The following is a 16,528-nucleotide window of genomic DNA, read 5'->3' on the forward strand; positions in this document are numbered from 1 at the left end:
AATGTCTTTGTAAATGAATTTCAAACAATCCTTTTCATATGAAGTGTATTTTTTGTTGTATTTTCATTCATAATAAAATGTTTTCCAGTTAGTTTTTGTTTATAATGTGGGACATAAAGCTGTGTAACATGGGCTGAGTTGCTTCATCTAAACCAGTGTTCGGATTTTAAACCTTTAGTATTAAAAGAGACATTATTGTATTATATTATTGTATTGTTTTATTATTATTATTATTATTATTATAATAAATGAAACCGGCCCCGCAGCTTCCGGTTGTGAGCTTTGTTTACAGCGGGGTGAAGAGCGTCGCCCCTCCCCCATCGCCTCTCCAGCTCCTCCGCCATCACTCCGGGCTAGCTTCGCTGTTAGCTTCACTGTTAGCTTCAGCTGCCGCCGCTGTGAGTGTCCACAGACGCGGCTGCTTCACGTTAACCGTCACTGTAACGCTGTCTGTTGGACGCACCGAGTGAACCGAACTCTGTCCAGCAAACAAACAAAAAAACGCCGTAAACCGCTTCCAGTCGGCGTAGTTTGTAAAGTGATGGACAGCTAGCTGGTGGCTAACGATCCGGCTAGCTCCAGGAGCCGGGGGCAGGAGCTCCGGTGACGGACGTCCTCCGCTTCTCGTGCCCGTGGACTCGTCGATTTGACCGCGTTCGCTTTGTAAGTTTGCGTCATTTTTAAATAATGTTTGTTTTCCTCCAAACGCGTGGCTCACTTTAAACCAGCGAGGGTCTTAATGTGGGTCACAGACGGACGGACAGCGGGGCTTTAACCTGTTAGCTTTAACAGCTGGTTAGCAGGGGAGCTAGCTGCTGCTGCTGCACTGTTGTAAAGGAACAATTCGAGCAAAACAACAACACGAACATGAACGAATTTGTTTGTGCGAACGAAGAACCTTCGTGATACCGAACAACCGCGTTCATCGCCGCGTTTGACGTTTGTTTGTTTTGCAGGATTTGGAGCCGTCGCCGACGGTACCTGTGAAGCTGCTAACTGTTAGCTGTTAGCTGAGAGAACCGAGCGGCTCGACTGACCCAGGTAAGAGCCGTAACAGTCGGTGTGATCACGGTGTGAACCGTGAACGCACTTCGCTCTTAACTCCTTTGTTTTCATTGTTTATTTCCACGTTAACGCCACAGATAAGTGTTTAAAGTCTTGATTTAAAGGATTCGAACTCAGCGGAATGTATTTCTGGTTAATTCAGCAGCGTTTTTATTGTTTATTTCTCATTTAGTTTGTTATAATTCGACTTTTGCCTGCTCAGTTTACAGTTTGTGGAGAGTTTGTTTTCAAGAATTCAATGAAAACCCTTTGTGTGTGTTTCTTTTTAAGGAAACTATATGTCTAAATGCTGACATTAAATTAAATTAATATTAAATATTAACATCCGTAACGTGCTCCCTGTGTGTTCAGACACAGGTGGAGAGGATGACGGTGATGATGGGTCATGCTGAGTGAGGGTTGGCGTTTCCTCCGTACGTAGCCCAGCAGCAGCAGCCTGGTCCCGCCCAGTCAAAGCGGACTCTTTGGGGGTTCGGTGGTGGGAGGATGGCCTTTCACGGCTCGGGCCGACAGAACGTGTGTGGGGACCTGTTCCCGGGCTCCGACCTGGGCCACAAGTATTTCTGCGTCAACTCCTCCTGCGGAGCCCCCTCCACCGGCCTGAGCGCCACGCCGTGCCTGACTACGCCCACTGCGCCCGCCGGGACCCCTCGCCACCCCACGGCTCTTGGAGGAAGCACGGGCGGTGGAGCGGCGGTGCCGCAGCCTTACAGCAACCCGGCCAGCGAGGTGCCCAGCCCCGCAGAGATGGAGCCCGACCGGCCCATTGGCTACGGGGCGTTTGGCGTCGTGTGGTGAGTTCGTCAGTCGTTTGTGGTGAAAGCGCGAAACTGTGTCTTATTGTGAAATACTGAACAGGAAGTGGGTGATGTTCACAGGTCGGTGACTGACCCCCGTGACGGAAGGAAGGTGGCGCTGAAGAAGATGCCCAACGTCTTCCAGAACCTGGTCTCCTGTAAGAGGGTCTTCAGAGAGCTGCGGATGCTGTGCTTCTTCAAACACGACAACGTAATAATGACCACACGACAAGGAACGCTGCACCAAAAAGAACGTTTTTCATTTAATTTAATGAGTTTTGTCCTCTTTTTTTTTCTCAGGTTTTATCAGCTCTGGACATTTTACAGCCTCCACAAATCGACTGCTTTGAGGAAATGTATCCTTGTTCATGATCAGTGATCAGTTTCTTTCTCTAGATAGAACCTGGTACCTGCTGCTGTTAGCCTAGCTTAACACGACAACGATCTGAACACAAACCACAAAAGTGTCGTTGCGTTCCCACTTTTTATTCTGCGTTTAGATGAGCATCTTTGGACGGAAATCTGCAGGCACACGGTGACGCTGAAGTGTGTGAAATGTGATGTAGTATACATGCCAGGTGGCTAGGTGGCGCTGTGAAGCACTGCCATACAACAACAGCAGGAGCGTTGAAACTTCCTTCTTCTCTCTAGTAGCGCGAAGTAGCAGCTAAGACGACTTGAATGTGCGACTGATGGATTATAATCCCACATGTTTGTTGTTGTTTGTCTGTACTGAACATGGATCTGACGTCAACGCGGACGTTTAGTGTTTTTCAACCCTTTAGACGGGAACGCCACGGTGGAGCGTTTTTATCATTTCCACTCTGGAGGGCAGCTTCATTTTTTTGTGTTTTAAGCCCCAAAAATGCCGTCGCTGTCTAAACGAAAGGCATCTGATCAAATATTTCACACGTGAGCGTTAAAGTCGTGGAAAGCAGTCGTGCTAGAACTGTGTCATGAGTGAAAAAGCCTGAACTCTTCCTTTAATAAGAAGACTTCACGTCCAGCGTCGTCATGTCCCAGTTTCTCTTCAGTCATCGTCTCCCTCACGTCCTGGTTTTTAGTCTTAATTTAGCGTCTCGTCACAACTCGTTCGCTCTTCTGATGATTTGTGTTGATGTTTTTATTCATGTTCGTTTAACAATTGAGTCGTCATCAGAGCTGCTGATCTTCAGATTCAGAATCTCCAGTCCTTCATTTATTCAGAGGTGTTTATCACTGTTATCACTGCTGCCAGTCAGTCTGTGGACAGGTCAGTCTGTGATCAGGTCAGTGTGTAAACAGGTCAGTGTGTAAACAGGTCAGTCAGTATAAAGGTCAGTCTGTGAACAGGTCAGTCATTATAAAGGTCAGTCTGTGAACAGGTCAGTCATTATAAAGGTCAGTCATTATAAAGGTCAGTCTGTGAACAGGTCAGTCATTATAAAGGTCAGTCTGTGAACAGGTCAGTCATTATAAAGGTCAGTCATTATAAAGGTCAGTCTGTAAACAGGTCAGTGGTGGTTTTCCTTGACAGATCCTGCAGCTACGTGATCACAGAGCTGATGCAGAGTGACCTTCACAAAGTCATCGTGTCTCCTCAGCCTCTGACCACCGACCACATCAAGGTCTTCCTCTACCAGATCCTCAGAGGTGAGCGGCTGCTTCAGTGTTGTTGTTGTTGTCGTCTCGTTTCCTCAGTGTTGGGACACAGAAGTTTAGGAGTTGTCGAGTGTTTGTTCTGTGGAGTTTTATGGAAGAGAACAAAATGTATTTCCACCTGTCGTCCTTTAACTGGGTAACGTTACAAGGGATTAACAAAAATATTAAAATCACGCTAAATGAGAAACGTGTGTATGTACATTATGTGAATGTAGTCATGTGACCTTATTGGTCTGTCATGTGACATTATTCATCAGTCATGTGACCTTGTTCATCTGTCATGTGACCTTGTTTATCTGTCATGTGACCTTATTCATCAGTCATATGACCTTATTGGTCTGTCATGTGACCTTGTTAATCTGTCATGTGACCTTATTCATCAGTCATGTGACCTTATTGGTCTGTCATGTGACCTTATTGGTCTGTCATATGACCTTATTGGTCTGTCATATGACCTTATTGGTCTGTCATATGACCTTATTGGTCTGTCATGTGACCTTATTGGTCTGTCATATGACCTTATTCGTCTGTCATGTGACCTTAGTCTTAGGTCATGTGACCTTATTCATCTGTCATGTGACCTTATTGGTCTGTCATGTGACCTTATTGGTCTGTCATGTGACCTTATTGGTCTGTCATGTGACCTTATTGGTCTGTCATGTGACCTTAGTCTTAGGTCATGTGACCTTATTGGTCAGTCATGTGACCTTATTGGTCTGTCATGTGACCTTATTGGTCTGTCATATGACCTTATTGGTCTGTCATGTGACCTTATTGGTCAGTCATATGACCTTATTGGTCTGTCATGTGACCTTATTGGTCAGTCATGTGACCTTATTGGTCTGTCATGTGACCTTATTGGTCTGTCATGTGACCTTATTGGTCAGTCATGTGACCTTATTCGTCTGTCATGTGACCTTATTGGTCTGTCATGTGACCTTAGTCTTAGGTCATGTGACCTTATTCATCTGTCATGTGACCTTAGTCTTAGGTCATATGACCTTAGTCTTAGGTCATGTGACCTTATTCATCTGTCATGTGACCTTTTTGGTCTGTCATGTGACATTATTCATCAGTCATGTGACCTTGTTCATCTGTCATGTGACCTTGTTTATCTGTCATGTGACCTTATTCATCAGTCATATGACCTTATTGGTCTGTCATGTGACCTTGTTAATCTGTCATGTGACCTTATTCATCAGTCATGTGACCTTATTGGTCTGTCATGTGACCTTATTGGTCTGTCATATGACCTTATTGGTCTGTCATGTGACCTTATTGGTCTGTCATATGACCTTATTCGTCTGTCATGTGACCTTAGTCTTAGGTCATGTGACCTTATTCATCTGTCATGTGACCTTATTGGTCTGTCATGTGACCTTATTGGTCTGTCATGTGACCTTATTGGTCTGTCATGTGACCTTAGTCTTAGGTCATGTGACCTTATTGGTCAGTCATGTGACCTTATTGGTCTGTCATGTGACCTTATTGGTCTGTCATATGACCTTATTGGTCTGTCATGTGACCTTATTGGTCAGTCATATGACCTTATTGGTCTGTCATGTGACCTTATTGGTCAGTCATGTGACCTTATTCGTCTGTCATGTGACCTTATTGGTCTGTCATGTGACCTTATTGGTCAGTCATGTGACCTTATTCGTCTGTCATGTGACCTTATTGGTCTGTCATGTGACCTTAGTCTTAGGTCATGTGACCTTATTCATCTGTCATGTGACCTTAGTCTTAGGTCATATGACCTTAGTCTTAGGTCATGTGACCTTATTCATCTGTCATGTGACCTTTTTGGTCTGTCATGTGACATTATTCATCAGTCATGTGACCTTGTTCATCTGTCATGTGACCTTGTTTATCTGTCATGTGACCTTATTCATCAGTCATATGACCTTATTGGTCTGTCATGTGACCTTGTTAATCTGTCATGTGACCTTATTCATCAGTCATGTGACTTATTGGTCTGTCATGTGACCTTATTGGTCTGTCATATGACCTTATTGGTCTGTCATATGACCTTATTGGTCTGTCATGTGACCTTATTGGTCTGTCATATGACCTTATTCGTCTGTCATGTGACCTTAGTCTTAGGTCATGTGACCTTATTCATCTGTCATGTGACCTTATTGGTCTGTCATGTGACCTTATTGGTCTGTCATGTGACCTTATTGGTCTGTCATGTGACCTTATTGGTCTGTCATGTGACCTTAGTCTTAGGTCATGTGACCTTATTGGTCAGTCATGTGACCTTATTGGTCTGTCATGTGACCTTATTGGTCTGTCATATGACCTTATTGGTCTGTCATGTGACCTTATTGGTCAGTCATATGACCTTATTGGTCTGTCATGTGACCTTATTGGTCAGTCATGTGACCTTATTCGTCTGTCATGTGACCTTATTGGTCTGTCATGTGACCTTATTGGTCAGTCATGTGACCTTATTCGTCTGTCATGTGACCTTATTGGTCTGTCATGTGACCTTAGTCTTAGGTCATGTGACCTTATTCATCTGTCATGTGACCTTAGTCTTAGGTCATATGACCTTAGTCTTAGGTCATGTGACCTTATTCATCTGTCATGTGACCTTTTTGGTCTGTCATGTGACCTTAGTCTTAGGTCATGTGACCTTATTCATCTGTCATGTGACCTTATTGGTCTGTCATGTGACCTTAGTCTTAGGTCATGTGACCTTATTCATCTGTCTTGACCTTATTCATCTGTCATGTGACTTTATTCGTCAGTCATGTGACCTTATTCATCTGTCATGTGACCTTAGTCTTAGGTCATGTGACCTTATTCATCTGTCATGTGACCTTAATCGTCTGTCATGTGACCTTATTCATCAGTCATGTGACCTTATTCGTCTGTCATGTGACCTTATTAGTCTGTCATGTGACCTTTTTCGTCTGTCATGTGACCTTAGTCTTAGGTCATGTGACCTTATTCGTCTGTCATGTGACCTTATTCATCTGTAATGTGACCCTAGTCTTAGCTCATGTGACCTTGTTCGTCTGTCATGTGACCTTATTCATCTGTCATTTGACCTTATTCATCTGTAATGTGACCCTAGTCTTAGCTCATGTGACCTTGTTCGTCTGTCATGTGACCTTATTCATCTGTCATGTGACCTTATTGGTCTGTCATGTGACCTTAGTCTTAGGTCATGTGACCTTATTCGTCTGTCTTGACCTTATCCGTCTGTCATGTGACTTTATTCGTCTGTCATGTGACCTTATTCATCTGTCATGTGACCTTAGTCTTAGGTCATGTGACCTTATTCATCTGTCATGTGACCTTAATCGTCTGTCATGTGACCTTATTCATCAGTCATGTGACCTTATTCGTCTGTCATGTGACCTTTTTCGTCTGTCATGTGACCTTTTTGTCTGTCATGTGACCTTAGTCTTAGGTCATGTGACCTTATTCGTCTGTCATGTGACCTTATTCATCTGTAATGTGACCTTAGTCTTAGCTCATGTGACCTTATTCGTCTGTCATGTGACCTTATTCATCTGTCATGTGACCTTAATCGTCTGTCATGTGACCTTATTCATCAGTCATGTGACCTTATTCGTCTGTCATGTGACCTTATTAGTCTGTCATGTGACCTTTTCATCTGTCATGTGACCTTAGTCTTAGGTCATGTGACCTTATTCGTCTGTCATGTGACCTTATTGGTCAGTCATGTGACCTTATTGGTCAGTCATGTGACCTTATTGGTCTGTTATGTGACCTTATTCATCTGTTATGTGACCTTATTCGTCTGTCATGTGACCTTAGTCTTAGGTCATGTGACCTTATTCATCTGTCGTGACCTTATTCATCAGTCATGTGACCTTATTTGTTGGTCATGTGACCTCATTGGTCAATGATGTCATGAACTGGAACCATGCTACAGAATAACAAACAGGTCACATGTGTGATGGTGTTATTGGAGGTCAGAGGTCAGATTTACTCTCTCTGAGTTCTTTTTCCACTTAGTTTCCAGTGAACTGTTGATTGTTTATTGTGTTAAATGATTTAAATGAAGCTCTTAGTTTGACGGACATGATGTCGGTCATGGAGACGATGGAGACGTGATTTAGAACATTTAGAACATGAAATGAGTTGTTGTGACATTAAACCAATGATCCTGGACTAAACTAAGCTCACATGTCTGAACCATGGTCACAACGTGGTCCTCACTTTTACATGAAGTCTCCATGTGTGTGAACCTTACGTTTGAATGTCTTTGTGGTTCAGGTCTGAAGTATCTGCACTCTGCTGGGATCCTGCACAGAGACATCAAACCTGGAAACCTGCTGGTCAACAGCAACTGTCTGCTCAAGGTAAACCTGTGTGTGTGTGTGTGTTTTCACTGTCTGTGTGTGTGTGTTTTCACTGTCTGTGTGTGTGTGTTTTCACTGTCTGTGTGTGTTTTCACTGTGTGTGTGTGTGTGTGTGTGTTTTCACTGTGTGTGTGTTTTCACTGTGTGTGACATGGTCTGTGTGTGTGTGTGTGTGTGTGTTTTCACTGTGTGTGTGTGTTTTCACTGTGTGTGTTTTCACTGTGTGTGTGTGTGTGTTTTCACTGTGTGTGTGTGTGTGTTTTCACTTTTCACTGTGTGTGTGTGTGTGTGTTTTCACTGTGTGTGTGTGTGTGTGTGTGTTTTCACTTTTCACTGTGTGTGTGTGTGTGTGTTTTCACTGTGTGTGTGTGTGTGTGTGTGTTTTCACTGTGTGTGTGTGTGTGTGTGTGTGTGTGTGTTTTCACTGTGTGTGTGTGTGTGTGTTTTCACTGTGTGTGTGTCAGTCATGTTCTGTGTGTTGTATCTGAACTCTGGTCCTTCTCTCTGGTCTGTGGTCAGATCTGTGACTTTGGCCTGGCCCGGGTGGAGGAGCCTGACCCGTCTCGTCACATGACTCAGGAGGTGGTGACCCAGTACTACAGAGCTCCTGAGGTGCTGATGGGCTGCCGACACTACGGCTCGGCCATCGACGTGTGGTCAGTGGGCTGCATCTTCGCTGAGCTGCTGGGACGAAGGATCCTCTTCCAGGCTCAGAGTCCCATTCAACAGGTGAGACCAGATCAACGTTCCCATGAACGTTTACCTGCAGTCGGCCTGGAGTCAACTGAAGGTTCTTCTGTGTGGAAGACGTTTGACTAAACTCTGACTTTGTGACTTCAGCTGGACCTGATCACTGACCTGCTGGGAACTCCTCCTCTGTCGGCTCTGGCTTCAGCCTGTGAAGGAGCTCGAGCTCACATCCTGAGAGGACCTCACAAACCAGTATGTGGAAATATTCACATTTAAGAAGCTGAATAATGACAGAAACGTGAAAATATTCACATTTAAGAAGCTGAAAAATGACAGAAATGTGAAAATATTCACATTTGAGAAGCTGAAAAAAGACAGAAACGTGAAAATATTCACATTTAAGAAGCTGAAAAATGACAGAAACGTGAAAATATTCACATTTAAGAAGCTGAAAAACGACAGAAACGTGAAAATATTCACATTTAAGAAGCTGAAAAACGACAGAAAAGTGAAAATATTCACATTTAAGAAGCTGAAAAATGACAGAAACGTGAAAATATTCACATTTAAGAAGCTGAAAAATGACAGAAACGTGAAAATATTCACATTTAAGAAGCTGAAAAACGACAGAAACGTGAAAATATTCACATTTAAGAAGCTGAAAAACGACAGAAACGTGAAAATATTCACATTTAAGAAGCTGAAAAACGACAGAAAAGTGAAAATTCACATTTAAGAAGCTGAAAAACGACAGAAACGTGAAAATATTCACATTTAAGAAGCTGAAAAACGACAGAAACGTGAAAATATTCACATTTAAGAAGCTGAAAAATGACAGAAACGTGAAAATATTCACATTTAAGAAGCTGAAAAACGACAGAAATGTGAAAATATTCACATTTAAGAAGCTGAAAAACGACAGAAACGTGAAAATATTCACATTTAAGAAGCTGAAAAATGACAAAAACGTGAAAATATTCACATTTAAGAAGCTGAAAAATGACAGAAACGTGAAAATATTCACATTTAAGAAGCTGAAAAATGACAGAAACGTGAAAATATTCACATTTAAGAAGCTGAAAAATGACAGAAATGTGAAAATATTCACATTTAAGAAGCTGAAAAATGACAGAAACGTGAAAATATTCACATTTAAGAAGCTGAAAAACGACAGAAATGTGAAAATATTCACATTTAAGAAGCTGAAAAACGACAGAAACGTGAAAATATTCACATTTAAGAAGCTGAAAAATGACAAAAACGTGAAAATATTCACATTTAAGAAGCTGAAAAATGACAGAAACGTGAAAATATTCACATTTAAGAAGCTGAAAAATGACAGAAACGTGAAAATATTCACATTTAAGAAGCTGAAAAATGACAGAAACGTGAAAATATTCACGTTTAAGAAGCTGAAAAATGACAGAAACGTGAAAATATTCACGTTTAAGAAGCTGAAAAATGACAGAAACACGAAAATATTCACATTTAAGAAGCTGAAACTGTTTTTGAATGATTAAAAATAAATCTTTATTATGTTAAACTGAATCTTTGTCAGTCTGATAAAGACCATAATACCACAGTTAAATATCAATGATGTTTGTTTCCTCAGCCGTCACTGTCAGTTCTCTACATGTTGTCAGATGGAGCGACACATGAGGCCGTTCACCTGCTCTGTCGTATGTTGGTCTTTGATCCGGTGAGTTTTCTCCTCGCTCCCTCGTTTGTTCTCCTCACTCTTTGTTCTCGTTTGTTCTTGTTTGTTCTTGTTTGTTCTTGTTTGTTCTCCTCACTCCCTCGTTTGTTATCATTTGTTCTCCTCGCTCTCTCTTTTGTTCTCCTCACTCCCTCGTTTGTTCTCATTTGTTCTCCTCACTCCCTCGTTTTGTTCTCCTCACTCCCTCATTTGTTATCATTTGTTCTCCTCGCTCTCTCTTTTGTTCTCCTCACTCTTTGTTCTCGTTTGTTCTTGTTTGTTCTCCTCACTCCCTCGTTTGTTCCCGTTTGTTCTCGTTTGTTCTCATTTGTTCTCCTCACCCCCTCGTTTGTTCTCCTCACTCCCTTGTTTGTTCTCATTTGTTCTCGTTTGTTCTCATTTGTTCTCCTCACTCCCTCGTTTGTTCTCCTCACTCCCTCGTTTGTTCCCGTTTTTTCTCGTTTGTTCTCCTCACTCCGTCTTTTGTTTTTGTTTGTTCTCGTTTGTTCTCCTCACTCCCTCGTTTGTTCTCCTCACTCCCTCGTTTGTTCTCATTTGTTCTCCTCACTCCCTCGTTTGTTCTCATTTGTTCTCCTCACTCCCTCGTTTGTTCTCCTCACTCCCTCGTTTGTTCTCGTTTGTTCTCGTTTGTTCTCCTCACTCCCTCATTTGTTCCCGTTTGTTCTCCTCACTCCCTCGTTTGTTCTCCTCACTCCCTCATTTGTTCCCGTTTGTTCTCGTTTGTTCTCCTCACTCCCTCGTTTGTTCTCCTCACTCCCTCGTTTGTTCCCGTTTGTTCTCGTTTGTTCTCATTTGTTCTCCTCACTCCCTCGTTTGTTCTCCTCACTCCCTTGTTTGTTCTCATTTGTTCTCGTTTGTTCTCATTTGTTCTCCTCACTCCCTCGTTTGTTCTCCTCACTCCCTCGTTTGTTCCCGTTTTTTCTCGTTTGTTCTCCTCACTCCGTCTTTTGTTTTTGTTTGTTCTCGTTTGTTCTCCTCACTCCCTCGTTTGTTCTCCTCACTCCCTCGTTTGTTCTCATTTGTTCTCCTCACTCCCTCGTTTGTTCTCATTTGTTCTCCTCACTCCCTCGTTTGTTCTCCTCACTCCCTCGTTTGTTCTCGTTTGTTCTCGTTTGTTCTCCTCACTCCCTCATTTGTTCCCGTTTGTTCTCCTCACTCCCTCGTTTGTTCTCCTCACTCCCTCATTTGTTCCCGTTTGTTCTCGTTTGTTCTCCTCACTCCCTCGTTTGTTCTCCTCACTCCCTCGTTTGTTCCTGTTTGTTCTCATTTGTTCTCCTCACTCCCTCATTTGTTCCCGTTTGTTCTCGTTTGTTCTCCTCACTCCCTCGTTTGTTCTCATTTGTTCTCCTCACTCCCTCGTTTGTTCTTGTTTGTTCTTGTTTGTTCTTGTTTGTTCTCGTTTGTTCTCCTCACTCCCTCGTTTGTTCTCATTTGTTCTCCTCACTCCCTCGTTTGTTCTCCTCACTCCCTCGTTTGTTCTCATTTGTTCTCCTCACTCCCTCGTTTGTTCTCCTCACTCCCTCGTTTGTTCTCGTTTGTTCTCGTTTGTTCTCGTTTGTTCTCCTCACTCCCTCGTTTGTTCTCGTTTGTTCTCCTCACTCCCTCGTTTTGTTCTCCTCGCTCCCTTGTTTTATCTTCTGACAAAGATCTAATTCCTTAGTTTTGAGGATCTCTTCTGTGTGAATGGTAGGGGCATATAAAGAGTGTGTGTTGATGCAGTTGTTGTTTCTAAATGGATGTTTTTGTGTGTCTGTGTGTGTCTGTGTTTGTGTGTCTGTGTGTGTCTTCCAGACTAAGCGTATCTCTGGCAGCGACGCCCTCTCTCACCCGTACCTGGACGAAGGGCGTCTGCGTTACCACACCTGTATGTGTCAGTGCTGCTACTCTGTTCCCAGTGGACGAGTTTACACCAGAGACTTTGAGCCTGTGGCCGAGCGTCCGTTCAGCCACAGCTACGAGAACAGTCTGCTGTCTGTGTGGCAGGGAAAAGGTTTGACCTCTGACCTTTAGCTAACTCTGCTTCATCACGCCACCTGGTGTTTGTCTGTCAAATAATTCTATTTCACTTTAGAGCTGCTAAACTCTAAAGCGATTGTTTCCATAATCGATTCATCTTTTTATTTTCTTTACATAATCGTAAAAATGTCTCTGTGAGACGTTAGAAAACAGTGTGAAAATGTTGTTACGTAAGATGTTCAAAAATATCATACGGTGTTAAAAAAACATCCTGGAAACGTTTGTTTCATAAGACGGTAAACATAAAAATGACTTTGTTACGTAAGACGTTAAAAACATCGTAGAAATCTTTGTTTCGTAATATGTTTAAAAATATCGTAAGATGTTAAAAAAACATCGTAAAAAGGTCCTTGTTTCGTAATATGTTTAAATATATCGTAACAACAGACATATCGTAATATGTCTTTGTTTTGTGAGACGTGTGTTTGTAATCCTTCAAGAATCTTAATTATTATTATTATTATTATTATTAATGATGATAATGATAAATCTCTGGGTCATGAAATAAGAATTCACAGTTAACGTGAACTCTGTGTTTGTTGAGGGAAACGATGGATTGGTGATTTAATCTGGTTTCATCAGGAGAATAATCTGTGATGATGTTTTTTCTTCTTCCTCAGAGTTAATCCATCGCTTCATCACTGAGCATCAGCAGGGAAAACGAGTCCCACTGTGCATCAACCCTCAGAGCGCCGCCTTCAAGACCTTCATCAGGTGACCGTCGTCTGCTGATAATCTGACAGATTTAATCTGGGATTATTGTGGTGAAATGCCTGTAAATCATTGATGTGTGTGTGTGTGTGTGTGTGTGTGTGTGTGTGTGCAGGTCCACGGCGTGGCATTCCTCTAAGGTTTCCAGGAAGGAGGAAAGATGAGCAGATTATTAATCTGCTTCTCTAAAAACAAAGTGTTTGTGATGAAGAAGAAGAAGAAGAAGAAGAATAATCTCCCTCTGAAAATCCTCATGTTTTTCCTGACGTTAAAAACGCTCCAGCAGGTTTTTTTGGTGCTGGATTATAATTTTATTTAAACGCTGCTCGAGGACGAGTGAGACGGAGGATTTTACATTTTTTATCCAGTTTGATTTTTTGGTTTTCAGTCATTCCAGCTCTGTGCAATAAGGTTCAACAACAAGGAAAGGAAGGAAGGAAAGGAAGGATTAGGTCACTGTGAGGAAGCGGATCATCCTCCTCCTCATCATCATCATCATCATCATCACTGTGTTTCCGCTGCTCTGCGTCAACGCAGCGCTAATAATGCAACGTAACCATGTAGCAGGTTTTAGCCACGCCCACTCTCCTCTGACACTCTTTTTCTTTGGTTTTTATTCGACGAAGACGACGTGAAGGAAAAGTCTGTTTTGACAAAACGAGAAACGTGAAACTGCTGACGTTTCTTTTTCGCCGTAACGTCCGACCTCGGCGTGGACGCGTGATTCACGCGTGGACACCTTTGGAGTTTCCTGCTGAGCGTCAGCGGACAGGAAGTGGAATCCTTTTTCCTGTTTTGTAAATTTCTTAATTTATTGCGTGTTTGTTGAAGAGTGCATGTCTCCGCCCCCTCCATCACCACCACCACTTTGACTCCGCCCCCTCTCGGCGTTCGTGGGATTTGTGTTCGTCTTCGCGGGGAAATCCTCCGTTTTCACGTCTGAACCGCCGGTATACCTCGTTTTAGCGCCGCGTCGGTCGCTCTCATAGTGCTGAGTCACTCTAAGTCACTCTCTGAGTCACTCTCATAGTGCTGAGTCACTCTGAGTCACTCTCATAGTGCTGAGTCACTCTCTGAGTCACTCTCATAGTGCTGAGTCACTCTCTGAGTCACTCTCATAGTGCTGAGTCACTCTCTGAGTCACTCTCATAGTGATGAGTCGCTGTGAGGTTTGAAAATAACCACGTTGTCCATGAAATGCTGCTGTTTTTGTTTTCTATATTCGTTTTCATGAATTCTGGTTCAGTTTGAGGCTCAGGTCTCATGGTATTGATGAGTATTGATCAGTATTGATCAGTGTTGATCAGTATTGATCAGTATTGATATCAGTGATAAACAGTCTGAGATACTACACTATAAAAAGAGATGCTGTTGTATCTGAATAGGTTTGTGAGGAGATGATTGACAGTTACCTGTCGACGCCCACTTGACTAAAAACAGTTCACACAGAATTTCTGCGGATTGAAGTTTTTTTTGTTTTGTTTTTTTTAAATAGAAAAAAAACCGACGTGACGCTTAAATTTTAACTCTTTTTTTGATCAAAAGTCGTTTAGAAAAATGTGCCGTGTTTTTATTTCAAAATAAAAGTGGTTTAGCAACGGTTTTAGCCGTAGAAGCTACAGTTTGTGTTTGGCGTAAACGTAGAACTAAATGTTCACTAAACAATGACGTGAGTTAGTTTCTCTGAGAAAACACGAGATCACGTGAGATCAATTCAATTTTATTTGTATAGCACCAAATCATAACATACATTATCTCAAGGCACTGTAAATACGAGAAAACGCGAGATCACACGAGAAAACGCGAGATCACACGAGAAAACGCGAGATCACACGGGAAAGCAGGAGATTGCGTGTTTTCCAAAGAGGTTTAGTTTGATCAGCAGAAGTGAATCCACGTAGGTTTTGAATTCTCTTTGTTTGTTCACGTTTCGTCTGTTGCTCATTTTCTGATTTCTGCGTTAAAAGCGTTTGCGTGACCACGACACGTTTGCCTCCTTTTCCACTTCAGGAACTTTGCCGGGAACCTTTTTTTCAGGATCTCAGGAACTTTTACATAAAAACGTCAAGTCGTGCCAACGGTGCCGGACGTTAGCAGGAAAAGAAAAAAGGTGACGCGCTTCATTTCCTGTCGTTCTTTTGAATCTCATGAGATGTGAAGTGGCTTCTCACTTCCTGTGGCTCCTCACTTCCTGTGGCTCCTCACTTCCTGTGGCTCCTCACTTCCTGTTGCCAAGCGGATCAGATTTTTTTGCCACTGAGGGCCCCGCCCATCACCTCTAGCTCCTCCCCCTTCAGGATCAGAGTAACGTGTATATCTGCATGTGTATATTTATTCTCCACAGAGGTTTTGGTTTCAATGCTGTGCAATGGTTGAGTTCATGGACGATGACGGAAACGGACGTTTTGTGGTCTTTTTTTTTTCAATTTAATTCATCTTTAAGGAGTGTTTCTCTTTGTTTTTCTTACTTTTATTAATCCCTTCTTCTTGTTTTTTTGCTTTGTGGTTTTCCTTTCATCGAGTCAACGGTCAAGTCGTGATCGTTGTTCGCTAAAGCAAGTTTAGCATTTTTATTATTTCTACACAACATCAGTAAACCTGTGGATTGTTTTGGTCATAAAATGTGGAAAAATATTCAGTATATATATATATGTGTATATATACACATATATGTCTGTATATATACATGTTTGTATATATGTATGTATATACATATATATGTACATATACACATATGCATGTATATACATGTATATGTATTATGTATATATATATCTTCATATGTGCGTGTTTATATGTATACAAGTATATATACATATATTTATATGTACATATTTACATATGTATGTGTATATATATATATATACACATACATATATATGTGTATATATATATATGTATTTATGTTTGTACATATATATTTATGTATGTATATACATGTGTATATATTTATGTATGTATATACATGTGTATATATATATGTACATATATGTATATATGTGTATATATATATATACACACGTGTATATATATATATATATACACACGTGTATATATATATATATACACACACGTATACATAGGTGTACATATATACATGCTGGAGTGGGTAAATCCTTCCATGTTTTCCTTCTCTCTCTGTTCTCAGATCAGCTGATGTGTCATGTGACAAACTCTTCTTTAGACTCGTTTTTCTTCAATGCAAAGAAAGAAACTTGATGTTTATTAATATTATAAATATGAAACTGATGTTTTTGTCTTTGTTTTAGCTTTGTTTTTTTCTGACTTTGTGTCCCAACAAATACTTGAATTTCTTAAAAAAAAAGGAAAAAAAATGTTTAGAGCTAAAGTAGTGAATGATGAATAAATAAACGGACACTGGATCATATTTTTCTCCTGTTGCTCACGTGTTTCCTGTGAACTCACCACTTTATATTTAAGAGGCTGAAAAATCATCTTCAAATCAGTGATGGAAATGATTTCATGATTCCTTTAGTCATCGATGAATCCAGTCATGATTTCAGCTCTGAACTCAGTGGAGAGCAAACTGG

At 41.5% G+C, this 16,528-nt stretch overlaps 1 protein-coding gene across 1 annotated transcript; it reads left to right on the forward strand.

Annotated features, from left to right (window-relative positions):
* The first annotated feature begins 375 nt into the window (after positions 1 to 375).
* Positions 376 to 14,058, forward strand: nlk1 (nemo-like kinase, type 1). The gene is made up of 13 exons (XM_083896943.1): positions 376 to 663; positions 957 to 1,041; positions 1,417 to 1,859; positions 1,944 to 2,073; positions 2,163 to 2,218; positions 3,388 to 3,494; positions 7,758 to 7,843; positions 8,363 to 8,572; positions 8,684 to 8,785; positions 10,146 to 10,232; positions 12,042 to 12,240; positions 12,887 to 12,980; positions 13,093 to 14,058. The coding sequence occupies exons 3-13, from the start codon at positions 1,552 to 1,554 to the stop codon at positions 13,139 to 13,141; spliced, it is 1,428 nt and encodes a 475-aa protein (XP_083753069.1). The 5' UTR covers positions 376 to 663; positions 957 to 1,041; positions 1,417 to 1,551; the 3' UTR covers positions 13,142 to 14,058.
* The last annotated feature ends 2,470 nt before the right edge of the window (positions 14,059 to 16,528 follow it).

Source organism: Microchirus variegatus (assembly GCF_963457635.1).
Source record: "Microchirus variegatus genome assembly, chromosome: 10".
Classification (NCBI taxonomy): Eukaryota; Metazoa; Chordata; class Actinopteri; order Pleuronectiformes; family Soleidae; genus Microchirus; species Microchirus variegatus.